Source organism: Glandiceps talaboti, chromosome 20 (genome assembly GCF_964340395.1).
Source record: "Glandiceps talaboti chromosome 20, keGlaTala1.1, whole genome shotgun sequence".
NCBI lineage: Eukaryota > Metazoa > Hemichordata > Enteropneusta > Spengelidae > Glandiceps > Glandiceps talaboti.
In genome coordinates this window covers 442747-470594 of record NC_135568.1, presented here as the reverse complement: position 1 = coordinate 470594, position 27848 = coordinate 442747, and the positions used below count along the sequence as shown (strand labels likewise).

Here is a 27848-nt window from a genome sequence, read left to right as displayed (position 1 = left end):
AGTATATTTATGTTACTTTCAACCTATCTCACTAGTACATCACAGTACTCTAGTATATTTATGTTACTTTCAACCTATCTCAGTAATACATCACTACTCTAGTATATGTATATGTATATATAACCTTCAACCTATCTCAATAATACATCACAGTACTGTCACATATAACACGTTGCCTTCAACATATGTCAATAACACCAGTGTTTTCGCCTACCTTAGTATGTCATGTCTTCTCTCTTCCGTGTGTAACCATGGTAACATTTACTGCTCTTTACCTCTGAGGGATTCTTAGATGATATCTAAAATCATGCTGCCACGAATAGAATGAATAGATTAGAATGTCATCAACAATTTCTGTAAAAATGTCTTTCAACCTAGAATTAAGTATATAAGGGCGGAAACAACCATAATCTAGGTTGTTCCTTTAGTAATGATAGCTTAGAAACAATGTATTAGAGTAGAACGTCATTTGTATACATGAACAGGAAAGAAATGGAGAAGCCAATTTAAATTACAGTGGTATGGAATGAATTCAAGATAACGAAATACAAGATAAAAACTGCAGCAGCACCCTGCAAACACACACACGCACTCGCAGTACACACACATACAGCACACACACCCCCCCCACACACACATACACGCAACACAACACACACACACACACGCACTATATATATATATATATATATATATATATATATATATATATATATATATATATATATATATATATATATATATATATATATATATATATATATATATATATATATATAAATTGTTAAGGCCATTATAGAAGTTGTAACACGACTTGTTAACGACAATCAATACGAAAAGGACACATTCTAAAATCTGACTTGTGAAAGCTGGCCATTAGGTTGGGTGTAGGTTGAAGGACTCTAATAGCTCGCTATGACTTAAACGTAGGAAATTACTATCTTAACAATCTGGCATCTACCTCCTGCATGACAAATTGTCAAACCCTCTTAAGATTTATTTCATGATATACAAGTCTTCCATCAGACGTAACTGCCAAGGTTCTTGAGGGGACATAAACGTCATACAGCGCTTAATTTGGCTATTAGCCTATATTAAAGGACTATTAGCTGGCACAAAGTACTCGGCACACCATTACCTTATGACCATGTTACGACTCCTTATTTCTTCTTACTAAATGTATACTTTACTAACGATGGACACGGTGTCACGTGTGGTGGATTTGTCATATGTTAGCGATATTTTCCGTGGTGTACTTTCAAATGTCGCCCCAGGGCAGTTATATTTACTTTCTATATGGTTTATCTACTGTTGAAATCAAGATTAAGACTCTTTCTACATCCGTGTCTGGTATAGTTTCAGTCTCTCCCTACCATATTTGAAAGGATGTTACAAGGCGTTGTTTGGAACATGAAGAACATTTCATGTTGAACTAATCGTAATTTGAGACGTATGGAATGGAAACACACACGTTTCCCTGTGCATTAAAATGAACGTCTCATAGAAATATCACAGAATATGCTGATGTAAATCGTCATTTCAATGTCTGACTTTTCAATTATTTTACTATTTCAATGCTATTCACTACTGTTATGGTATAAAGCACCAAGCTTCTTGACGATCCCAAGATGATGCCTGACAGTGTTTCTTATTCAATATTCCTTCTGAGACTTTGAATCAACCAAACAAGCTTTTAATGATATTTCTATTGAGACCGGTGTCAAATACCTAATATATAATAGAGATAAAATATTATATTCCATGGAATCTCTTAATCCTATCAAGTATCGGTCAAATTCTAAAATTGGACCGTCAAATCAAGGTTTCAATAATTCTTTCTTCAGAGGCGAATTTCATCTACTTGTAAGGTTTATCCCAGGGGTATATTGTCATATATGCTGACAGCAAAGAACGAACTTATAATTCAAGGATGTGGTACCAACCACCTGGTGTACGTGACTATCACTTCATACGTGAAATCTCAGTACTTAGAATCCTAGAAGGGAATTTTAGCTATAAAGGTGATAATAAAATTCCCACGTGACTAGACGTACAACACTTGGCCTACATTTAATAATGCTGCAATCCCGTTTGTATATAGTGAGAGTAATTTTGTATTGAGAGACCTAAATCTCAACTAGAGGGAAGAACACGTTTTACTGTGTGACATGTGAAGTCACTGTTCTCTTGATAAAGTGCAATTTCATTCTACAATGGATTCCCGTCCTCGTTGAAATACAAACGATTGCTTACAGTATAGTGATGTACAGTTTATTGAAATTTACAATCCAGCGCGATTTGTAAGTCCTATTAATTTTAGACCAGATACAGACAGTGTATAAAGTTTATCATATTGCAACATTTGGTCTCAATCGTCGCCATTTTATTGTCAGATTTTGTATCATCAAACCGATTTGCAAATCATGTTCATATACGACCCAAAGAAAAAGGAGGTGAATAATAGTTTTGATGGTTGCAGTTGGCAAAGGAAATTATAGCATAGAAATTCTTTGTGCATTGTACTTTTTGTCAAAGCGACATAACATGTATAATCTGTAATGTCAATGACGTCTGTATTGTGCGTGTGTGACGTGTGTATTGTGCATGTATGACGTGTGTATTGTGTGTGTATGACGTGTGTATTGTGTGTGTATACTACGTGGATGACAAATGGGTTTTCATTTTGGATTTTAAATTAAACAAAAATCAACTTTACCTTGTTTCTCTACTTGAAAAACAACAATGTCAAATAACATAATTATACCAAGCATTTGTTTGTCACTTAGTAAATTGAAAAAAAAAATGTTTTGATTGTCCAACCGGAAGGGGTTAGTAGACAATCTGGATATATAAAAGTAATCACTTGCAATCATAAGTAAATTCAAATATTCAAATTATGGTGATGTTTTTATTCACTGAAGAGTGATAGATGCATCCAAACAAGGAATAAACTGTTTCTTCCTTGTCTGTGATGCATCCCACTGACTGGACTTGATGTAACGTTGTGGTTACTCATGTGTTTAATACTGGACATGACGTAGTAATTACACGTGTTTAATACTCAGACTAGGCGTGACGTAGTGATTACTTGTGTTTAATACTCAGACTGGACATGACGTAGTGATTACTTGTGTTTAATACTCAGACTGGGCATGACGTAGTGATTACTTGTGCTTAATACTCAGACTGGGCATGACGTAGTGATTACTTGTGTTTAATACTCAGACTGGGCATGACGTGGTGATTACTTGTGCTTAATACTCAGACTGGGCATGACGTAGTGATTACTTGTGTTTAATACTCAGACTGGGCATGACGTAGTGATTACTTGTGTTTAATACTCAGACAAGGCATGACGTAGTAAGTACGGGTGCTCAATACTCAGGTCATTTACATATCACTTTCTAGATTACAGTAACTCACTTTCTAAAAAAAAAAATTCGGGTTTGTTTTGCAATTTATTAAGTTACAAGCACCGTCGTGGTAAATGTTGTTTCACGTTATTTTCTTCATGCAGAAAGACATGGTAAAGTTGTTTTTAGACATTAAAAAAATCCAAAATAAATAGTATTTTCCACCTCTCGCCTATATGTGTTTCAGTTGTTGACTGCCATATTCGTCGGTTGAAACTGCACGTAGTCGTGGGAGTTTGGCATGTTAGCACATTAATGACCTTTTTCTTTTCAAGTGGGAATAACTTCAAATTTGTAGGAAGAAAGAGATTTATATTAAAATGTAACATTAAACCTCCACGATAATTAACTCGGCATTGCAACGAAATGAATATCTTTTCTCGATAACGCGGCCCACCGAAATTGAAAGTCAAAGTACGAACAACAGATTGTGAGAGCGAGACCCAAGAAATGCAATCTAACGTCTGTTGACGCCTCGAGCTGAGGTCACCATGGCAACAATAGGGAAGAAAAAATAATGATTGATGTAGTGAATAAAAATGCTACCCGCTGTTGGAATATGGTGAACTTGGATAACCTTGTGTTATTGCCAAAATGGTGGTCGATTTTCAAAGTTTTCATTTTCCTCTTTTTTCCAATTTGTGTGACATTGTTAAAGTTTTCATATTTTCATGAAAAGATAAACACTCTTTCACCTCTGTGGAAAAGATCTGTTATCAGTAGGTACAGTTAGATGGATAGTGAATTAAAACAAAGCCATAATACTACTAACCAATGATAATTTACCATACAAATAATAAGAAAACAACGTAATCAACGTAATCCTAGAAATGCACTAGTATTACAATAATATTAATATAGCGCCTTTCAACACTGCTCAAAACACGTTTACAATTATTACTCCTTGTACGAACCAGCGATCCTCGATATTTTCTCTTAACTCCTAGACAGGAGCACACAATCCATACAGCCTCTATAGGCACACAGAATTAAAACATTTGCATTTCAAACTCTAATCTCCTACCAGGTTCCCTAACAGCTGGGTTGGCCAGGATTACAATCGTGGTTCAAATCTTACACAAGGGCTTTAGAAACAATTGCTAGTCACGTTCAGTCAGACTACCGTAAAGTGTAACAATGGCAATTCAAACAAATCGTCATGGCAACCTGATGTCAAATGTATACCACACCTATTTCACATACAATCCACTGTTTTACATTTTACCTGATCTTGAAAACTGTGATACTGTTAACGATTATTACTAAATTTTTATTCGTAACACTATATTTGAATGTTTTAATGACTTGTGTCATTAGTGGAGTTGTTTGATTGTAAAATAAAGACTAAGAAGTCATAAAAAACCCAGATAAATATCGATTTAATTGTAAATCATGTTTCATGGACATCATGAAAAATATCATCAATTACGTAGAGGCAATTAGTTTGGCAATTACATGGAATCAAGAATATATAGAGTTAAGAGGCAGACATATAGTTGATGTCTCAGTCTGGATGCACAGATTCGAATTTGAAGACATTTAACTGATATCACAATGTACAGCTGGGGACAACCACTCACTTTTATCAAGACCAGTTCCGACATTCTATTTGTTACTGTCTAGACATCCATATCAATCGAAACATATGACTGGTTTTTATAGATTTCATTCCTAGTCGTTAGTTGTCTAGGATGTCAGTCTAGAAATGCTTTCAATGCAACTACCCTAAGATGTGACTACTGTAGAAAGACAGAGACAGGCAGACTGACAGACAGACAGACAGACAGACAGACAGACAGACAGACAGACAGACAGACAGACAGACAGACAGACAGACAGGCAGGCAGGCAGGCAGGCAGGCAGGCAGGCAGCCAGACAGACAGACAGACAGACAGACAGACAGACAGACAGTATATGGATATGAAAGTGTATATATATACCGAGTTAAAGGACCCCATCTATAGTACTGTAGCTAACGAGTGACAGTAAATGAGATTCAAAATGACTTAATCTATGTTCTATTTCTATAGGCAAGAATCCTGTCACGTAACTCTGTGCCAACCCTGCTACCAAGCTCACGACTGAAAGGTAGGACGGTTTTTGATGATGAATTTTATATCAGCGATTTATAGACAACTGCAACTAGACAGCACTCGTTTGTGCGTATACTATCGCCGACGTTTAGCAGTTCTTCAAATATACCCCCCCCCCCAAAAAAAAATCGCAAACAAACAACAAAAACATAAAATACAATCGAGGGCGCCCTCAACGGTTGAAATTCGATGGTTATTACTTAGACTTCATCATGCCTTCACCAAATTTAGTAATCTGACTTCTGAGAGAATCTCTTTATATATATATATATATATATATATATATATATATATATATATATATATATATATATATATATATATATACACATGTATATAAACATAAATAAATACTTAATACGCACGCTTATGCGTACACACACACACACACACACACACACTCTCTCTCTCTCTCTCTCTCTCTCTCTCACACACACACACACACACACACACACATTCAATCAATCAACCATTCACTCACTCATGCACTGCGGTCACAAGTGACGATTGACGGTATCTTCTGGATATGTGCTCACCAAAATATTCACTTAGTACTCAAAAAAATAATTTCGATATGATCATGTTTTAAGATTTCTGACTTGTCAAACTACTTACGTGGGAAGCTTCATTTAGTATTTTAACCCGTATTCAATAATTTAACCTATATACATGTAATGCCAAAATACACACCACACAGCTAACTCTCTGTTAAGTTAACTGTTACTACAATATACTTTATGCTATTGATACTAAATATTGTGTAAATTTCTCTAGTAAAAACCAAAACCAAAATCGTTTTGGCATTATTTGTTATCAATATTGTCACCGCAAACAGTGTACGAAATTCGTTAATGCATTTAACGCATTGGATCATGGGTAAACTCGCTATCTAGTTTAAGTCTCCAGCTTGCTTGATAACAGCTCCTGATCTCCGGTTGAATTAGTGGGCGACAAAAAGTAAAATGGAATCTATTTCAGGTGGTGGTGGTTTCCCAAGCAAATCTTCTATCCCTCGATCAACGTCAGAGTACTACGGGTCGACAACCGCACAAAGTTTTACAGCAGCATATTCCGACAGAGGCTTCAATTCATCGTGTGACGGGGACACTTTGGAACAACAACCTGAGAAACCGAAAGAACGTCGACGCAAAATAACTCCAGCTATTTTGAAACTACCATCACGGGAAGGTAAGGATACAAAGTTTTGTATGTTCGTAAAGTTGTTGACACATGTTGTTTTGTTTTTGTTTGTTAGTTATTTGTTACTTTCTAAAACAACTACACAACATTTTCTCAGAAGTATGTGTAAATTGTAAAATATTGTTTCAATGTCCGGTAAATGCTTTAATTTGGTGCCTACATGTACACGTACATGTATGAGGTACATCTAACGATGTATTTTGTGAACAAATTTTCGTCAAATAAATTAAAAGCTACAGTTCGAAGATGAATGAACTAATTGTGACCACACACATTCCAGCTTCAAGGTTGTTCTATGTTTGTATAGTATCCGTGAATAGCGTCAAATCACTTACACAGTCCAGCTGTAAATAGATGCATCATCAAACAATGTCCCTCCATGCGTTATTTACATCACGGAATATATTTATAATTAACCTAAGAATTAATGTAACACTACCTTTTATAAATCAACAAATCCTCCGTGTAATTGAGCTTACCAAAAATTACATTAATTTATGGACTGCCTGCCAACATGCCAAAGTTCATAAACAAGAGTTCAGTGTCGTTATGTAACATTACCATGTTTTCTGAATTACTGGCTTTGCTCACTTCTGTTGACGCATAGCATCTATACAATGTTATTGTGTAGGGATTTCCTTCTCACAGCCGGAGGGTTGTAGTGGGGTCGACATCTAACAATGCATGTGACAGTACGGTGCGTGTTCCAATTTGTAGGTATCGGTTACAACTATTCACTCTTATTGTCTCAACTGTAATAAGCTAGTGGACCAATATATAATGAACTGGGAGAAATCTGCTCGATTTCATTTAATTTATTATGACTGCAGGTATAATCTTACTCAACTTGCTGTAACTTTCTGTACACACATATATATGTTAAGAAACGTTGAAAGGTTAACACAGGTATTTAGTGTATATTTTACAAGATTATGTACGAAACATGGTAATATACTAATTGCCACTATCGATTAGCTGACTCTACATCCATCTAGACTATTCCATGGCCGTTGGCATTTGAATCTAGTGATCATTACAAATGGTAAAAAGGCTCGTTTTGATATTAAAAAAACAATTAAATGTGAGGTGTGAAAAAGAGTTGTCTGAAAGAGCTTTGGAAAAGTTGGTCCAGAACAAAAAATAAGCCTATGTTATCTTCATGCGCCACTGATAAAATAACACTGACGCGAGAACCTGGGATTGAAACCATGGTTAAAGGCCCACTTTGATCAAAGGGGTTAAAAATTAGGCGTGAAAAAGTTAATGGATAGTCTCTAGCCTGTGATCTTTCTAAACATGGTTTATATCAAATATACACTTATTTAATCTACCTATTAGTCTGTATTCAAACGCGGATTACATTTTGTCGTATTCCTAGAAAAGTTTCTGAAATATTGTTTTATTTAAATACTAATTATGTGCACATACATAACCTATAACATGTGATATAATAATCAGCATGTACAATGTACATTCTCTGTTCTATACACACGATACAGAACGCGCACTACACTATTACTCACTAAGGATTCGGGCACATAAATACAATTGACTTCATCTAACGTCCAACACACACCATGTTTTAATTCTATTAATTTCAGCAGCAAAAAGAGTATTAAAGATAAATTACAAAAAAGTCAAGACGACTATTGACAGTCTATCTACCTATATACGTATAGTCGTTGTCGACGGTCTTTTTATCGTAACACGTTCAATTTAGGACTAGACTAACACTTATAACTCTGTCGCACTTTCTGTCAATTTTTGAGAACTTTAGCACAACTGAACTGAGGTGTGATGAAGTGTCTGTCTGTCTGTCTGTCTGTCTGTCTGTCTGTCTGTCTGTCTGTTTGTTTGTTTGTGTGTTTGGTGTTCATGAGAACGATTTACGACCACCAACATATCAAAACAACATCTATCCGAAAATAAACGAATCGAACTGAATATTTTACACTTATTTATGATCACTTCACCAGATATACACCCCACCCCCTTCAAAAAACTTTACTCAACAAAACTTTGGTAAAATAAGTAACAATGAAATGTTCATTAAAATGTTCCACAACAAGGATAAACAGTTTATTCTTGACAAGAATACGCATCGATATGATGTACACGGAAAAGATATTTTTTCTTTTCTTGTCTTTTTTGACCAAAAATCACATTTTTTTTACCCAAACCACATATCTGTGAAGCGACCATTTTCATTTGAGCAATTTCCCAACTAGACACCACAAGTAATCTCCCCACCAAATACCAAGGCAATCGGTCTGGTGGTTTTTGAGTTTAAGTCGTCCACACACACACACACACACACACACACACACACACACACACACACACACACACACACACACACACACACACACACAGACGGACAGACACCGCACCAAGCCTATAGCACTACTGAACCTTTATCAGTTCAGTTGTGCTAAAAATATATATTTCAACCGAGTATTATGCCAAAAGGACTATTTAACAAATGTTGACATTAATATTCGTTCTATTCTAGATTTAAAAGAAGGTCTACAACAATTCAATGCACGTAGTATTGACGAAGAAGATGAATGTCAAGATTATGAACCACCTCAAAGAATAATTACCTCACAGTCGGCTAGGTTAGAAGAACATAGAGAAAATACAGACGACAGCAACAGAAGCGAAGGAGAACTTGAAGAAGAGACACGGGAACTAGTGAAGGGGGAGGGGCAGGAAGAAGAAGAAGTAGAAGAGGGGAAGGGAGAGAAGGAGGAAGGCAGGGAGAAGGAAGAGAAAAGAGAAGAAGTTGAAGAGGAGCGAGAGGAGGAGGAGGAAGGCAAGGAAAGGAGAGGGGAAGAAGAGTTAGAAGAGCAAGAAGAAGAAGAGGAGGCAGAGGAAGAGGAGGAGGAGGAGGAGGAGGAAGAGGAGGAGGAGGAGGAACAAGAAACGCTGAAGGAAGACGTTGAGGAGGAACCAAAGAAAACGGTAAAATAACTATTCATAAAACACATTTATCAATTTATGCTTGGTGCGCATGCGTATCTCCTTTCTGTGGATGAAAAGGCAAGGGAAGAGGAACTAAATTACATGACTTAGTGCATCGCACCACGCATGTGTTGATTTACTTCTGCTTTTTATATTACATATTCTTGACGACTTTAATATAATTGCGGCATCATCAGGCAAGTATATCTTTAAAAGTTTCCTTGCAAACATGAGGGAAGGGGCATTTTTTGATTATTCTCATCTTCGATATACTTATTCGTTGTTCCCATAGCAACATTTACGAAAGCTGTTTTCATGTTATCTCAGAATGGCCATGCTTTTACTCGACTGTAAGATACGTCATGGAGTGGTGTCTGATAGGACAGCATAACATGTTATCTGACACTGTGATTTTACAGAATTCTTTTTAAATTAACTTTACAATAGGACAGTACAATATAGTTTTCTTTATCGTGTTTTCATAGCGATAATATTATTGAATAAGCATATGATTTCAAATGTAAACAAAAAAATTAGTTTTATGAAAGGTGCACGCATGTACTAGTCGATATCTTTCGTAAACATATATATATCAATATTTATCGAGATAGAAATCACATAAAATGTTACATAAGTATCAATATTTATCGAGATAGAAATCAGTACACATAAATTGTTACATAAGTATCAATATTTATCGAGATAGAAATCCCATAAATTGTTACAGAAATAACAGAAATATCAACATTTATCGACATAGAAATCACATAAAATGTTACAAAGTGTCAATACCCAGTCAACCGTAGAGTCCAAATAGTTTATAATTACATTTGATTTATGTTTTTATAGTATTTACAGGCAATCTCACTAATGTTCTTTTACTATAGTTAAATATTTGTAGCATATTAAGCTTCTAACTAAATCCTTATTAATTTTCATGATCTTACTCAATCTGATTAAAATCCGATGTAGATGTCGGCTAATCGTTCATTGCTATTTTACCTTCGTTATTTTGCCTGAATTGACCCTTCTTGGTACATGTTTACATTTTTTAGCCTGATCGTCGTAGAGGTAAAATAGCAATGAACGATTAGCCGACATCTACATCGGATTTTAATCAGATTGGATCTAACTGAGCATTCGACATTGAACGAACCCGTCACCTCGTAATGATCTCCGTGACTTCCGAATCGATTTTGCGCGGAAAGTTTATGTTCCTAAAAAGGATAGTACTGGGTTTTTTTTCAGAGATTTCGATCTCGCAACGCAGTTACGTGCTGTGTATGGTATCCTCAAACAGTTAGAAAACTAATATTTTGAGGCAACTTACGCAAACGGGGATACTTCCCAAATTTTCAGACGGGGTCACAGTGTGCGACCCAAGTTCAAAATATCTACCCATGTATAATCCAAAAACAGACCCTTTAATCGGAATTTCCGGTCATAATCATCCGATCACTAAGTTACCTTTTTTTCGGATTATTTGAAGGCATTCCTGAAATATGAAGACATTTCCCATATCATTGACCCCATGATTAGGGAATATTCAGATGCAAAGTCGACTTATGTTTGTTTAAGGGATTTTTTCGTGAAAAGTGACCAGTTTGGGTGGCACATGCCTATATGTCGCTACGCAGTACTAATACCGCCATTATCATACCATTGATGGTAATGTTTATATGATTGTCGTGTGTTGTACATTAAAATCGACGCACCCTACGTTTTGTGTATACGTTTACATAAATACGGAACTGTGATTTCGTGGTATTTAATAGTTTCCCGTTTCGGATACGTCATTAACTGACAAATGGCTTACGTGTCACTACTTGAAATTTCGTTCCATAAAATAAAAAGCAGAACAGCATTCGAATAAAGTATTAGTTTTTATGCCTTCACAAATACATGTAATGCACTTTAAAGACAATGGCTATTTCCATGACAACACTGAGTCAATAAGCTAATTCTCCATCCCCAAATCTCTCTAAAAAAAAAAAAAAAAATTACATACACAAAACCTTATGCGGGCCGGTGGGTCTTTTTTTGTAGGAATTTAGCATTGTTGGAAAATGTAAGACGAAACTTCAATTTCACTCTCATTCCTTCCTATTATCCATGGTACCCATTTATTATCTGCAGCGGTTGGTACATGGTGGGCCGAGTCTCGTCTGTACACCCCGTGAGGGGGCGCCCTCACACATCATCGATCGATATCAACCCTCTTTTCACGGATAGAGCAGGCCGACTAATATTAGTCTAGCGGAAAACGACGAAGATGTCTAAAACTCCTTAAAAATACTAAATTGGTCTTAGGAATAACATTGCTTATTGTACGACGAGAAATCATATCACCTAAACGTTGATGTTGTAAGCTTATATGACGAACTCTATCGTCAAGTCGTGTGGGCATTTGTGATATCGCCTCTCCCCACCAACAATAGCCAAAAATACATGAATTTAACCAAAACCATCACACGAATGGACTCGAGGCTATAACCTGACGGGCTACTTGTACTAGTTTCGAAATTATCTGCCAGTTGCATTTACTCTAGATCTCGTATATCACTTTTTACTGGAATGATACACAGTTTGACCAACCAGTATGATGTCATTGGTAAAATCCAGAACTGAAACCAGAGCCCAGGTATCATCCCTTTTTGCGTGCTACGTCGCCTGGCTCATAGCTTGGTGAAGTTCAAAGCCAATGCAAATATGTTGATTCACTTTATAGTCATCTATTGAGACTATTTTAGCAACAATGGAAAATTGATAAAATTTATCTTATATACACAGATGCCACCGAAGCGGAAAAGTACACCAGCAAGTTTGCCTTATTCTCCATTATTTACAGGTAGGTAACGTATACGACAAACTGAGATTCGTCGCTGAGGGCGCTCTTTTCATTTGCTTTGTCATGTACAATATATTGAGAATCTCCTTGCGTCTTGTATTTTTCAAATAGTTGAATCAACTTAGATTATATTAATTATAACTATTATCATTAAAAGCAACTTAAAATTATATAACAAAATACATTTATTCACGTGGACATTAATCGAACTTCAAAACCGGAACGACCACACCAGCGGTTATACAGATAAACACAGTTGACAGGAATATCCCATCATTCCGATAGCGAGCTGAGTTCACAATATGCAACTAAAAACCGTATTTTCTGACAAATGGGTGGGACACAAGACGCGGTTTCAACAATTATAGATTTTGGATAGGAATGTTTGGATGGTATGAAGTACTTACCAACCTTGGATATCTGTAAAATACTTTTTGTTATTAAAAAAAATAGTTTTGCTGTCCATACCGTTTTCCAGCTCGATTACTTATTACATTATAAATCATCCTCCCAAGTTTGGCGGATATAACTTGATAGCGTTTTGACACGTTCTTGTTACAGCGCCCTCAAAGGCACGACCTTGCAACAGCGACTCAGCTATTTACTACGAAGATGATGAAATGAGCAAAAATGTTCAAAATGACGACAATGCATCTTTAGATAGTGGGGTGTCGTGTCAAGACTTTGACCTTGAATACGTGACCTTCTCTGACCCGGAAGAAGAAAGATTCAACATTTACAAAAAGGAAAGAAAGAAAAAGGATAAACGTGAGAGAGATAAATTCAGGCATTCAGAAAGCGTGCCGGATAAAATGTCTGAACATTTGAAAGCCATAACTAAGGATGAAAATAAAGAAGGAATGCATTCCAGACAGAGAAAACTGACACCTGCAGTAATACGAAATCCGCCGAATTTTAGTGGTAGGTCAAAATTGTTCTTAGCGAGTCACTTCCGAAACACACATTTTCACGTCATATGCACTGTGTTAATTGGAAAATGATGCGTATATGCGTCACATGACACAATATGTGTGAGGCCGGGGTGTGAGGGCGAATTTCATGATTGCTTATTTAAAGCAATAAACCTGGGATGGTATAACAAGAGTTTTTGACCAGTGCACGAAATTTATGCACGAGTAATAGCGAGCATATACTGCGTGCACTAGTCAAAACCAACTGGTATACAAATCCCCAGGGGTGGTTTATCGCTATTATATTGTACCAGTGTATTGCGAAAACAAGATATTATCTAAAGAACTATTAATTTATAGTTTCGTCCCCGCCCCATGAACAATTTACATAACAATAAAGCTGCTTCCACGACAGCTGAGCGCGCGTATCATATCAACTCTGACCACAGGGGGCAGCGATCATGTAACTGATTGATCGATCGAAATGTTTTTATTTGTTTTATTTGTATTTAGCACCTTCTAGAAATGCCAAACAATTTCCAGAAAAACTTGAAGAATCGACGGAATTAGAAGAGCCTGTTACTGGTACTGAAGTGAATGAGTCAGCAGGAAAAGATCTTCAAATGGCGCTCTCTCCCGACAACGCCGACTCTTTGCAAAGAGACAACAACAGACAAATGAAGTCAAAGGATATTGATTCATCAAATGCTAGTGGTGCTAGGAAGAAAATATTGCAAAGAAAATCTTATCAAGAAACGGAAACTTCTGATTCAAAGGGTGCCCTCAACATTGCAAAATCTAAACAGAAAGGACATGGTGTTGGTAAACTTAGAAGAAAACAAACGCCAGCTGTTTTGATGAAACAACACAGATTTGATGGTAAACTATTGTTTTTATTTATGCTATCTGGGTAAAAAATAAATTCGAGAGCTGAGAGCTAGCGACAAAGACACATGTTCCATAAATGCTATGTGGTTAAAATGGATTGGGCCTGTTGCTCACAATGATATGCTAATTTGTAAACACTCCCTCAAACCTGATTGGCCAATGAGTGACCACATACAGGTGTGTTTTGATGTATATATTACAACCAAACGAGTGCCCAGCTGTGCTACGCACTCGGTTGGTGCAATATATACTCTAACTTTAGTTTACTTAGTATTCGCATAGACCCTCTGGTCTATGGTATTCTGCAATCAATGACATGTACCGCTTTTAATCTTACAGCGCCCTCCCAGTCTATGAAAACGGAGAGTCATCAGACACTTGCAGAAGACGACAAGGAAGTTGATGATAGTGAGGAATCTCATTCAATAAGAGGTGTACATGAAAAAGACCATGGTACTGACAATACCATCCCTCCTAAAACTTCATCCAAGGCACGCAAAAAAGTTCTCATAAGAAAAAACACTCCAGCAACATTGAATATGAAATCATTAAAACTGGGAGGTGAGGATAATTTTTAGGACCATAAAAAATGAAAAAAGACAATTTTCACTAAAACTGTTTAATTTCAATGCATGATGATACATTGTACTTAATTATACAAAACTGAACGATTAAATTTACTTGAAGCATTTACAATTCAAGAGAAGTTCTAGAGAGAGAGAGAGAGAGAGAGAGAGAGAGAGAGAGAGAGAGAGAGAGAGAGAGAGAGAGAGAGAGAGAGAGAGAATCTATGTTCTACTTACCCATATCTGCATATTAAGTAAATGATGTCATCTTAACACAATTCTACTAGTAACTATTTTACTCTTGACCATTCCATAGTACAAATAGCTCAGCAAAAGTCATTTGAGAATGTGTATCAGGAAGAAGAGGAGTCGGAGAAGGAAGATGGGCTATCAAAAGAAAAAGATGAAAGAAATGTATTATCCATCACAGAGGATGAAGATGAGAAGCCACTTGAAGAAGAGGAAGAAGAAGCAGATGACAGTGACACAAAGAAAGATGGTGAAATGGAAGAAGAGAATGAAGACGATGAGTGTGGTCGATTATCAAGCCTGTGTGATTTGCCAGATACATCCATGTACCAACAGGTGTGTACATTTTGTTACATTTACAATTTGATACATGTATCGAACCATTTGAATGGAGAACCCAGTTTGAGAGCATTGTTTTGAGTTTATACAGTATCATCCACTGTAGGATCTACTAGTCCTACCTCTGTCACGGAAACGTGCTCTGCCACACCCAAATTGCGACGTGTAGGTCCAGTACATTGTTTCACAAAGAATAGTGACTTCATTTTCTCTTGAAATTTAATCGAACAAAAACTCACCTTAGACAGTAGCGTCTTCAGGGGGACAAAGTAAGTTGGCCGCTGCTGTTGGCTATAAAAGACGAACGACCTCGCACAGCGACTCGGAGCATAAACTAAACTATACAAACCTCTACACAAAGGCACAGACTAAAACGGCCAATTTAAATAACACTACAGTACAGGTGTACGTATAGAAATCCAGTCAATCAGAGCAGCACTTACGTCCACAATGAATAGAGCCAATATCTTTCACTGATATTATATGTAGTATAGCTGTAACCATGGTAGTAGCATGGTGTTTGATTAATATGTAGTAATAATTATCTAAGTAATCGATAATTCAATGAATTTCCCCATTAGTTGAATAGTTTCCTTTGTCGTATCATTGAGTGAGTCACCACAGTTTAATCACTGAACACATCACGATTTCAGGATAACTGTTGCATAACTGAGTTCTCAGCAAACCCAGTCTTTGGTTTCTCAACCAATCTACTCTCATATATTTGCATAGTCTCGGTTACCCAGACTGTCTTGTCTGGGTGGTGTTGTGGTAGGGCTCCAGCGGTGAGAATCTGGGTAACTGAGATTAGTATTCATATGGTAACACTTGTTATTATGGTCATGTTCACACATTTCTTGTCATAACTAGGATTTTATTGTAATTGCAGTCTAAAATAGCTGTAACCAGAAGACGGAAAGTAACTCCTATTCCTCCGATCATGGTATCTACTGAGAGGCCATGTAAGTTGTGTTCAATAATTCTTTCATGTTGTTAAAGGTATGGAATAATGGTGGACTTTGGTGTCAGAAAATAACCAAAAGAACCAAAAATATTGCATTTCGAAAGTGAATGTGGTAACTTGAATTTGAATTTTGCAGTTGACTGGACAGGCTGTTGGACTGAGAGGGAAATGTGACAGAATGTGTAATGTCTATAATGTATAGTCATATTGCCTGTACAATGTTGCACAATCAAATTTATTTAAAAAATTGATACGTCACAACTATGTTTTATACATATTTTCAAATTTCACCTTCAGTGTATCTATCAAAATATCGACCATCTGGTTTCCCTTAGTAACCCCATACTATACTGGTTTCCTTTAGTAACCCCATACTATACTGGTTTCCTTGAGTAACCCCATACTATACTACAAGAATAGCAATAACACATTTATGTTTAATTTTCTTTTCTTTTTTTGACTATAGCAATGACTCGTCGACAGTCATCAGAGCAAGACTCAATTGGCGAAATAGAAGAGACAGAGTTTCCATCGTAGCTCAGAAAATAATTAAAATTAAAATTACGATGATAGAAGTCGACATTGGACCGGAAGATGTTGTACAATACAGAATTATTAAAGATACACATGGAACTGCTAATTTGCTGTGAGACAATACGAATGTCTGTTTCTCATGTTACAGACAAGAGAGACAAATCTTGAGTGGTATAACCTCCCTGGTGTCATCCAGTATTATTTTCAATAAACAACAGATTCTGCTATGTTCATGTGAGAGGGCGCCCCACTGATGTTCTATACTGTAAAGTTACCATAGTTTCTGTTCATGATGTTGATATCTGATGTCACTTACACATAAATATTTTACATTACCTTGTCATTCAATGTTTTAAATTAGTAAACTGTTATGTAGTTATTGAGGTTTGGTTTTGTGAGAGTACAAGGGACTTCGTTTTCATCTGGGTTTTTTTCTGTCAGCATTTTCATAGCTGATTGAAATACGTATATTTTTGTTTGACTGAAGAAACTTTGCAAATGTGTTTGGAACTTTTGCTAACAACCCAAACTGTCGTTTATTAAACTTCTAGAATACTGATTCTGTGGCCCAGCAATCTGAACAAACATCTAGAATATGATTCTGTAGCCCTGCAATCTGGATTTACAAAACAATATACTTATGGAAGTAAACGTTATCACATTCACGTTTTGTTATGTTTGTCGTCCAAGTCTTAAAGGGTATCAAATGACAGTATTGTATTGTTATTATTATTTGTCTAGTGGACGTTATTTGAATAAACCAAACTATGATTGAAATCACACTTCGGAGGTCACAAGAACATTGGCATGAGAATCTTGTTTGGCTAACTTCAGAATAATAGAAATAATCGATCAATCAGTCAGTCAGTCAGTCAGTCAGTCAGTCAGTCAGTCAGTCAGTCAGTCAGTCAGTCAGTCAGTCAGTCAGTCAGTTAGCCAGCCAGTCAGTCAGTCAATATACAAATCAATATAACAATCAATGAATGAATGAATGAATGAATGAATGAATGAATGAATGAATGAATGGATCGAAGCAAATCGATCAATCGATAAACAATCACATTATGTAATCAATTATAATATATGTATATATCTTAGGCAAATCAGAGAGAGAGAGAGCGAGAGCGAGAGAGAGAGAGAGAGAGAGGGAGGGGGGCAGGTATACAATGCATGCGCGCGCACACACGCATACATGCATACATACATACATACATACATACATACATACATCTACACACACATACATACATACATACACACACATACACACGCACGCACGAACGCGCGCGCGCACGCACGCACACACACACACACACACACATACATACATACATACATACATACATACATACATACATACATACATACATACATACATACATACATACATACATACATACATACATACATACATACATACATACATACATACATACATACATACATACATACAGTATGTATGTTTGTATGTATGTATGTATGTATGTATGTATGTATGTATGTATTTTGATGACTATAGATACAGTATGTATAGTCATCCTAGATCTCGTACATATGGTGAAAACCCCAATCAAAACAATGCGGAGTTTTCGTGGCCAGTAAGCTTATAGCGCAACATACATACAATGACAAGCAAGATGGCCAACAATTAAACATCTATGTGCTGGCAATCACATCTTCAATGGGTTCTTTTTCATGCCAGGGTTTGTCGGAGTAATTCTGCTTACATATCGAAAGAGAAAAGGGAAATGTATTTCAATTCCGTAAATTTCAACGCGCCAAAAAAGTTGACGACACGGCAGACGACACAGTGCGCAGCGAGTACGTACCGGGACCAATGCCGACAAACCCGTACCGCTGCCGTGCTTACAATTGCCGTACAGACGTACAAAAATGCTTCGCAAATTTCAACAAGCATTGAAAGGACATTGCAAACTTGTGGTTGTGATACATATTACATATAAACCTTGGTAATTACCTTTGAGCAGACGTAGATATGATGGTCGATCTTCTCAACGCTGAGTTGATGGGCTGGCCGGCCACATAATACGATCCACCGTTTACATTTTTCCAAATTCGATTTGGGCTTAGGAAAAGGTACAAAATATACACCACCCACCAAACGAGAAGGATACCTGCTGTCTGACGTGCAGAGGCCCCATGCACAGCGCTTTACCATTTTGTCAACAAAGATTACGTAAAGTAGGGGAAGTCCTGGGAAGTCCTGGCATTCAAATTTGTGGGCTCACCTACGACAAATTCTTTTGTTTGTCGTAGGCTGTGACACGTGTCAGTGCGCATGGCAAAAGTACGCTCTTTGATTGGTCAATGGAATCTGTCAATCAATCTCGGCGATCGGTCAATACATGCAGACAGACAGATAGATATGCAGACCCACAAAGAATATGGCAGACAGACAGTCTGTGTGTGTGTGTGTGTGTGTGTGCGTGCGTGCGTGCGTGCGTGCGTGCGTGTGTGTGTGTGTGTGTGTCTGTCTGTCTGTCTGTCTGTCTGTCAGTCTGTCTGTCTGTACTATGCCTGACACATATATTATGATATTGTGGCTATGGCACTTATGGTTACGCTTGCTACTCATATTCATGTGACTATCTTGGCTATCACAGCTCCCGCGTCACAGCTACTGTACACGAGTACATGTATTACTACTGTAACTTGACAGAAATGCTTGCTACAATGCTTGGGAATACGTATGTGAGATGACAAATGATGGGTGGTGCTTCCGAACGTTGTAATTTGTATGTAATTCGGTAGAATGCCGGAGAAAAGTGGTCATGACCGTTCATGTGATGTGTCGGCAATGTAAAGCGCCGTATATTTGTGTGCGATGACAAATGTGTCGTCAGATTTAATGAAAAGTGTGGAAGCAAATGTTTACTGGGCCTTAAAAAAATTGTTCGTAATCAATTCCACAGAGTTCATTTGTGCGGATGTCGCTACCAAATGTGTAATATAATTATGACACACTTGTAGGAAATGTCCTAGACCCGGAAGTGTTAACACGTGCCGTGGCGTACACACAATGATACCCACATAATTTATTTCAGGAAAAAGTCCCTGAAGTATTGTTTCCGATACGTCTGCCACTCTACTTTGTTTGGAACCGTCATTTTATCTAAATAAATTTTTCTCACCATGACTGTTCCAATAATCGACATCCGTGTTATTCAGCAGTCTGTTTACAGCGTTTATGATATATGACGTTTATTCTTATACCGAAAGGTACTTTTCAGTGGAAAGGTACAATTTCTGTATTTCCGTTATAAACTTGCTACTAGCAATATCGAAGTCAGATTCTGGTAGAAGTTAGCCAAATGGACGGAACGAATAGAATCTTGACAAATGAAAAACTTGCTATCATAGCTAAGTATTAAACGACGTTTTAAATGGTCATGGCAATAAACATGACATCATTAAGCTGTGACCTCCGGTAAACCGAGACAGACATGAAATACATTACGTCATTTTGTATTCATGACCATATATGACATACTTAAACTAATGTATTACTAAGTAACTGTATACAACGACAAGAAGTCTTCCTGAGGTCAACTTCGAGTGATATACATTACTAATTTGACAAGAAATCGTTAGTATATAAAGACGGACGATGTATGTCCATTGTTAGTTCTATTGTGCAAATTATCGTTAACTATTACTCAGTTAAACGTCTGTGAAGAACACGACCAATGCAATGGGTAAGTACTGCCATTATATCTTTGTTTAGTAATCCTGTAAGTTATTCGTCAATTATCCAATTTGCGAACATTCTGAACGTCAGCTATGGCATACTTGCCAAAGTGGTTCACATTGTGGTAAACTGGTTAACAAATTTGGACGATGAGGGTTGGACAAAAAATAACCCACTCCGCCAAGTCGGTTTTTACTTAGCTTACACTTTTACAGTAACAACTTTCAAATGTATAGAGCTCGATGGGATGGGATACTTGGGTGACCCTAAAACGAATGACAACCCAAATGACAGCATTTACAGTATGTAAACAGTGAAATGACACCCATTTCTACGTTCAGTTAGTTGAGTGACATACTCTGCACTGATCAACAAGTGGAATGACAGCCGCCGCTGTATAGCATAAGTGGAATAACAGCATTTGAATGCTTTGAAACTGGAATGACAGCATTTATAGGATGTAAACAGTGGAATGACACCCATTATTACATTCAGTTAGTTGAATGACACCCTCTGCACTATTAAACAAGTAGAATGACCGCAACCACTCTGGCATAAGTGGAATGACAGCATTTTGAAGGCTTTGCATTTTGAAAACTTTGAAAGTGGAATGACAGCATTTACAGTATGTAAACAAGTGGAATGACAGCTGCCGCTGTATAGCATAAGTGGAATGACAGCATTTTGAATGCCAGCAACCACTCTATAGCATAAGTGGAATGACAGCAATTTCAATGTTTGTCTTGGCGGTGCATCTTGGATGGTGCCATTAAAGAGAGGCTCTTGTTTACAATGATGCCATGTTGGTGAACGAGTGATTGAACAATGGTTGTTTTACTGAGGTGAGGTATTAACTTAGTGATGGCTGGCTTCTGTTCATTCCATACATCAGTGCCAAGTCTTCCACCCTGATGTGTGGTACCTTTAGTTTTAGCTTCACATTTAATATTCCGCGGTGGTTATTGCGGCTGATTGTGATACATCTAGATGATTTATAGCCATTATGTTTAAGCACAGACAAGTATTGTCTGTGGTTTAAGCATGGAATTTAGAGGAGACTTCTAATTCTGTGCAGATTTCCAATGACGAACTCTGTCCTGGTACATGTGACTACCGTGACAAAGAATTTTAGAACATCTCATTTAGATGATGTTCACTTTGCTCATTCAGATAAGAAAGGGACTTGATTGGTCCGTTAGGATTTCCGATTTGCATTAGTATTCAAATTAAACTTAACCCTGGCATTTGAATGGTTTTTATCCTAGGTTATGGTTGGCTATAATTGAACAACATGCCACATAAGACATAGCATAACAAATGACATACCAATCTTTAACACTTTGCATAAACATGATGTAAACACTAAAAATGCTTTGTTTCTTGTATGTGAGTCACTAGCTTGACACATTTAAAAGTCATCAACAGAAAGAATGTCAAGCATGAGTACAGAGGTTAAGGGGAAGGAGTGGGTGTGGGTGGAGTAACAAGTGACAAGTGATATGAACACAAAAATTACAGCTACAATAATACTGGTATATATATATAAGAGGGTTACACTCCCGTACTGAGATTTATCCTGACTTAAAAGTTAATAGTAAATAGTAAATAATAGTACAATAGTAAAACTGATTAAGTTTTGGTAAACATTCTATGAATATTAATGAAGAATTAGCATAATTAATGATTTCAGTAATGTATGTATGTATGTATGTATGTATGTATGTATGTGTGTGTGTGTGTGTGTGTGCGTGCGTGCGCGCGCGCGTGCATGCGTGCATGCATGCATGCATGCATGTATGTATGTATGTATGTATGTATGTATGTATGCATGTATGTATGTATGTTCATATGTATGTATGTATGTATGTATGTATGTATGTATGTATGTATGTGCAAATGTATGTATGTATGTATGTATGTATGTATGTATGTATGTATGTATGTATGCGTGTGTGTGTGTATGTATGTATGTATGTATGTATGTATGTATGTATGTATGTATGTATGTACGTACGAAACCCAGTCTTTAAACACGGTATCATATCTTAAATGTTCACAGATTGAAGAGCTATAAAAAAAATCTATGATGATGGCAGATGAACAAAAGAACAAGTCCAAGTTCAAACGAGCACGCTTTTTTACTGTAAGTGATCTGTCTGATTCTGAAATTGATGATGCCAAAGCCCATTACCATGAAGCAAAAACGGACGGGCATATCGAGTCAGACAGAATTAATGTCATGATACTTGGAGATACTGGGTCTGGTAAAACAACTCTATGGAGGAATCTTACCAGAAAAAATGTAGAGCCTTTTGAGGACAGGAATAAATGTGAAATGGAAGTTAACCTGGCTGAAGTGGATGCAAACTTTTGTGGTATCCCTGAAGGTTACTGTAAGTACGAAGATAGACTACTAAAGTATGTGGCAAAGAAAATAGCAGATACCAGAGCTAAGGAAGAAATAGAATTACAAGGTTTAAATAACTGGGAACTGAAGTATTATCTTGGTATATTTTGCTTAGGTTTCATTGTATGGTTGATGTACCTTAGTGACCGGAACACATTTAATAGAAATATTGCTGCCTTAGTCTTTCTGACAGGTCTATTTGTTGGATCATATATTTATGGTCCCGTAACTACATATATGGTATCTAGTTGTCTGTCTTTGTACTTGGTAACAGTCGATCCAGTCTTACTCATTAGTCACAACATTCTCCAAAATGGTGATGCAGCAAACCTAAAAACCTATGTTGTGTTTATTCTGTTTCTTGCGTCGTTTGGGTTCATGTATGGTGTGTTTGCAAAGTCAAGTCTTCATTTTGGTGTAATCATTGCATTTTGTGGTATGTTAGCACCAAATGAAACTGCTGATGACACAAGAGGTGCATGTGTACAAATGTCTGCGTGCTCATCAGGTCAGAAGATAGCTGTCATTTTCGGGGGATTCATAGGTGCTGCAGCATGTATTATCTTCCAAAAAGTAAGAGCTGAATGGTCAGCCAAGACCAAGTTGATGACTGCATTTTGTCTTCTCTTCATTCCCATAATACAATACTCTAATACTGATCTTGGAACTCTTTTGGTAGCAGGTTTCGTGCAAAGTTTCTTCGCTAATTCAGCTCTACCATGTGGTGCCAGACTGAATGTTATTTGGCACTTTTCTGGTCTTTGGTATCTTCCATTAACAATTGCTATTGGTGGATACTGTGGGCATTTGATTGGCTGGCAGTTGCCAACAGATTACTGTATCCAATCTGCAGTTGCTATACTATCCTTCCTGACTGTTCTAATGATTGAACTTTACCGACAACTGATTTTCAATGAAGCCATGCCTATTGATCAAATTGCTATGCATGTCACCATGTACCACAAAATGGGCAGAGAGCCTTTTCCTGTAACTGTGAAGCTGACTGATTTCTATGGGGATGACCTATACTACCAGACCCATCAGGTGTTAATACCGACATATAGCATATTCCTATTACTGTTTGATCTCAGAAAATTCCAAAACATAGACGACAGGGATAAGGAGCTGGATAGGTTGATATTCTGGCTGCATTCAATTTTGACACACAGCTCAAATCCGCAATCTGTAACATTCCTTGTTGGAACACATAGAGATAGTGTCCCACTTTGCACTATTTCTAATATATCTTGGTATCTCAAGAAGAAACTACATGGTACAAACTCTACGTGTGACATTGGTTCCATATATTGTCACCGACTAGCCATAAATTCGAAAACTGATGCACCGTTATTTGTTATTGATAACTTGAAATGGGAAGAACGATGCCCGGATGTAAATAATCTACTGAAGACGTTGAAGAATAAAGTACTCTCTTTAAGGAATAAGATGCCCAGAACTCCTATAAGATGGTACAGTGTTTACAATCACCTTTTCACATCAAAAGGAGGAAACTTAAGTAACCTATGTAACCCTGCCCAAATGAGAAAAGATGACCACACATCCACTATCGTACCCTTGGATAGTGTACTTGAAAAGATGTTGAAAGCTAGTGATGTTGTAAAACGACAAGATGCATTAGACATGCTGGGTTATCTGGATCACTGTGGTGAGGTGATTCACAGGACAAATCATCCTGTTCTCTCAAATTTTGTTGTTTTCAACCCAGTAGTTCTGATCAAGGCTGTCAAAGCCATCCTGGCTATTTTAACTTTAAGTGAGAGTGATCCTCATCTTATTGATATGTCCAACCGTTTTAAATCACATGGCATTATCCATCATGCCCTCCTGACCAGTATCCTTCAAAACCTATCAGTTGACTATGTTGATGTATTGGTAGCGCTTCTGAAGGAGTACAATTTTATTGTCTTGATTGAAAAATCTCCATCTAACAATGAAGAGTATTTCGTACCAGATGCCAGACCGCTGTATCTCCGACCGACAGAGTTTCTTTTTTGTCCAAGAAATCCACATCAGACGTTTTATTTTGACTTTGGTTTCTTCAAACCTGACATCATTCACCGCAAACTGATGACAAGATGCCTTGAAGTGTGCCAGTATTTCCGAATCTACCGTAATGTTGGCACGTTTGTGATAGATGGCCAATTCTCATGCACAATAGAAGTTGTTGATCATTTACTCGAACAACGTCTCATAAAAGTCTCAATAGAGCCGGTGAATGATACAAATCCATTCTACTTCCTGGCAGAGCTTTTTGGTTACGTTGAAGAACATAGGACAAGTCAACTTCACAACTTGCGATATACCTGTGGAATTCTGTGTGATTTACAACCACCCTCTCCACATGATATCTATCTTCATGAAAAGATGTATCATATCCTTCCTTTGGCCTCTCCACATATGGGCATAGAATTTCCAATATGGAAAATTGGGTCAGAGGTCATAAAACATTGTGGTGGATCCAAGCAAATCATCTATCTCAAATGAAGCTTCCTGGAAAAGGTAAGTTTATGATAATTATCTAGTGTATGTTAGGCACATGTGTGTCACTCGTTCTCCTGGCACCACAAACCAACATGAGACGTACACTTTAGTACAGTGGAAACAGGGTTTTTGTGGTGTTTCACTGCTGGGACATGATGGTGTTTTTATATGAAGACAGATACATTGTCACTCAAACTAACAATAACAAAGACACAACGCACAGCACAACCCTTTACCCAATCACAATGAAAAGTGATAACCATATATTGCTATTCTTTTACAATGCAGTAGGAAAAGGCTTCTACCATGGATGTATAAGGTGAGACTGCCCTTATACTGCCATGCTTCTACTGAATTGATTACAAATTGACTTTATGATTTTAATGTCTTCAATAGTTTACTTTCCTACTGATATTAACATTACACATTGACTTGATGATTTTAATGTTTTCGATTGTTTACTTTCCTACTGATAATAACATTACACATTGACTTGATGATTTTAATGTTTTCAATTGTGAAATGTTGCATCGACCCTGTTTCAACTGTAAAGTCACAGTAAATTGAGATTCAAGCTAAGATACTGATAACAAATATATTTGTTCTTGATAAAGTTTGATTCTAGTTTTTATTTTTGATCTTTTTTGACAGGGAATGAAAAGATGCAAGCTTGTCAAATGTGTCCAAGACAATGAATCACACTCTCTACTCGACACATTCACTAATCTATCAACCACCCATCCATCCAGCTGACCAATCAACTAAAAGGACTCCCAGCATAGCAAACTTCACAGTATCTAATCACCAAGACTTTGAAATTATCTGTGAATTATATGGTTTCGAAAATATTGAGAAAGGGAGAGAGAGACAGAGATTACTTTCTTCATATATTTCATTGTATCATACATTAATGTTTAAGAAAATTTATTTGCATTGACAGTGTATTCTAGCCTAAATACACCAGTTTATTTATTTGATTTTTCTATAACAAGTCATTGAGAATGGCAGGCAGCCATATCAGATTGCATCACGACGAAAATGGATATGCACATGTATGTCATAGAACACTGTCCTAATACCAACTTTGAATGAGATCTGTTCAAGCATGTCTGAGTTATGGCTTTGGACATGGAAAATTCACAAACAAAATGGCTGCCAGGCAGCCATATTGGATTGTATCACGACAACAATGAATATGCACATGTATGTCATAGAACACTGTCCTAATACCAACTTTGAATGAGATCTGTTCAAGCATGTCTGAGTTATGGCTTTGGACAGGGAAAATTCACAAACAAAATGGCTGCTAGGCAGCCATATTGGATCATATCATGAAACAAATTGACGTGCATCTGTATGCCATAGTCTCCAAGAAATGGCTCTGGACGGACGGACGGACGGACGGACGGACGGACGGAACCCAATCCACAAGTCCCCGTCCTGGACTTAGTCCGGCGGGGACTAATGAAATAATTAATAAATAAAATGCTACTTACAGTTTTCTTTTTATGATTATCTGTAATGTATAAGATAAAATTTGAACAGTTCTGTAGAAAGTATAGCTCACTTAGTATTGCTACAACTCCTGAGTTACTAAGGTGATGCCCTGACTTCCTGTTTACAAGTTTTGTGATTATTTACATAAACACATTTCAGACACTGATAACATCTTGTTTGTTTTCTGCCACTGCCATTGTAGCATAAACTTCTTCTCTATGCAATAGATACTGTTGCTGGGTTGTTGCTATGGGCACGGCCATGGCTGTGATGAAGACTTGCATGTATTTGTATATATGTTTAGGCATTCGATAAATTGTCATACGATACTAATTGGCAATCAGATTTTGTTTGCTTAGATAGATAGATGGATGGATAGGTAAGTACCGGTAGGTAGGTCGGAAGGTAGAGAAAGAGAGAATGATACATACTATGCATATACACATACATACATACATACATACATACATACAGACATACATACATACGTACATACATACATACATACATACATACACACATACATACACACACACATACATACATACACACACACATAATAAAACTGACACAAAATCTGTATCCAGCAAAACCAAGTTCTAATTTATTTCACTCAAATTGCCATGCACAAAACGTTCAGTAGTCATGTGACTAACTGCCAACATTTTTCAACTAACTGTCTCCAACTACATACAGGTCTAGTTCATTGTAAACCTTATAAAAATATACACCTTCAAATTAGATTCCATTATGCTCACTATAAA

At 37.0% G+C, this 27848-nt stretch overlaps 2 protein-coding genes across 2 annotated transcripts in view; both read left to right on the top strand.

Annotated features, from left to right (window-relative positions):
- LOC144450934 (uncharacterized) overlaps positions 1-17703 on the top strand; it is a 45609-nt gene extending 27906 nt beyond the window's left edge. The window contains exons 4-13 of the mRNA XM_078141694.1: positions 5444-5501; positions 6485-6694; positions 9219-9574; positions 12461-12518; positions 13080-13439; positions 13943-14308; positions 14657-14878; positions 15200-15468; positions 16361-16433; positions 16902-17703. Coding sequence (XP_077997820.1) covers positions 5444-5501; positions 6485-6694; positions 9219-9574; positions 12461-12518; positions 13080-13439; positions 13943-14308; positions 14657-14878; positions 15200-15468; positions 16361-16433; positions 16902-16972 — 2043 coding nt within the window. The 3' untranslated portion in view covers positions 16973-17703. The remainder of the gene's footprint in view (positions 1-5443; positions 5502-6484; positions 6695-9218; positions 9575-12460; positions 12519-13079; positions 13440-13942; positions 14309-14656; positions 14879-15199; positions 15469-16360; positions 16434-16901) is intronic.
- A 7179-nt stretch (positions 17704-24882) lies between these two features.
- Positions 24883-27199, top strand: LOC144450892 (uncharacterized). Its single transcript, XM_078141639.1, has 2 exons — positions 24883-25605; positions 26239-27199. Exon 1 carries the CDS (start codon positions 24886-24888, stop codon positions 25588-25590), a length of 705 nt encoding a protein of 234 aa, XP_077997765.1. The 5' UTR covers positions 24883-24885; the 3' UTR covers positions 25591-25605; positions 26239-27199.
- The last annotated feature ends 649 nt before the right edge of the window (positions 27200-27848 follow it).

Excerpts from the sequence above, each read along its gene's own strand:
- LOC144450892 (XM_078141639.1), top strand. The coding sequence starts at position 24,886 with ATGTCCAACCGTTTTAAATCACATGGCATTATCCATCATGCCCTCCTG.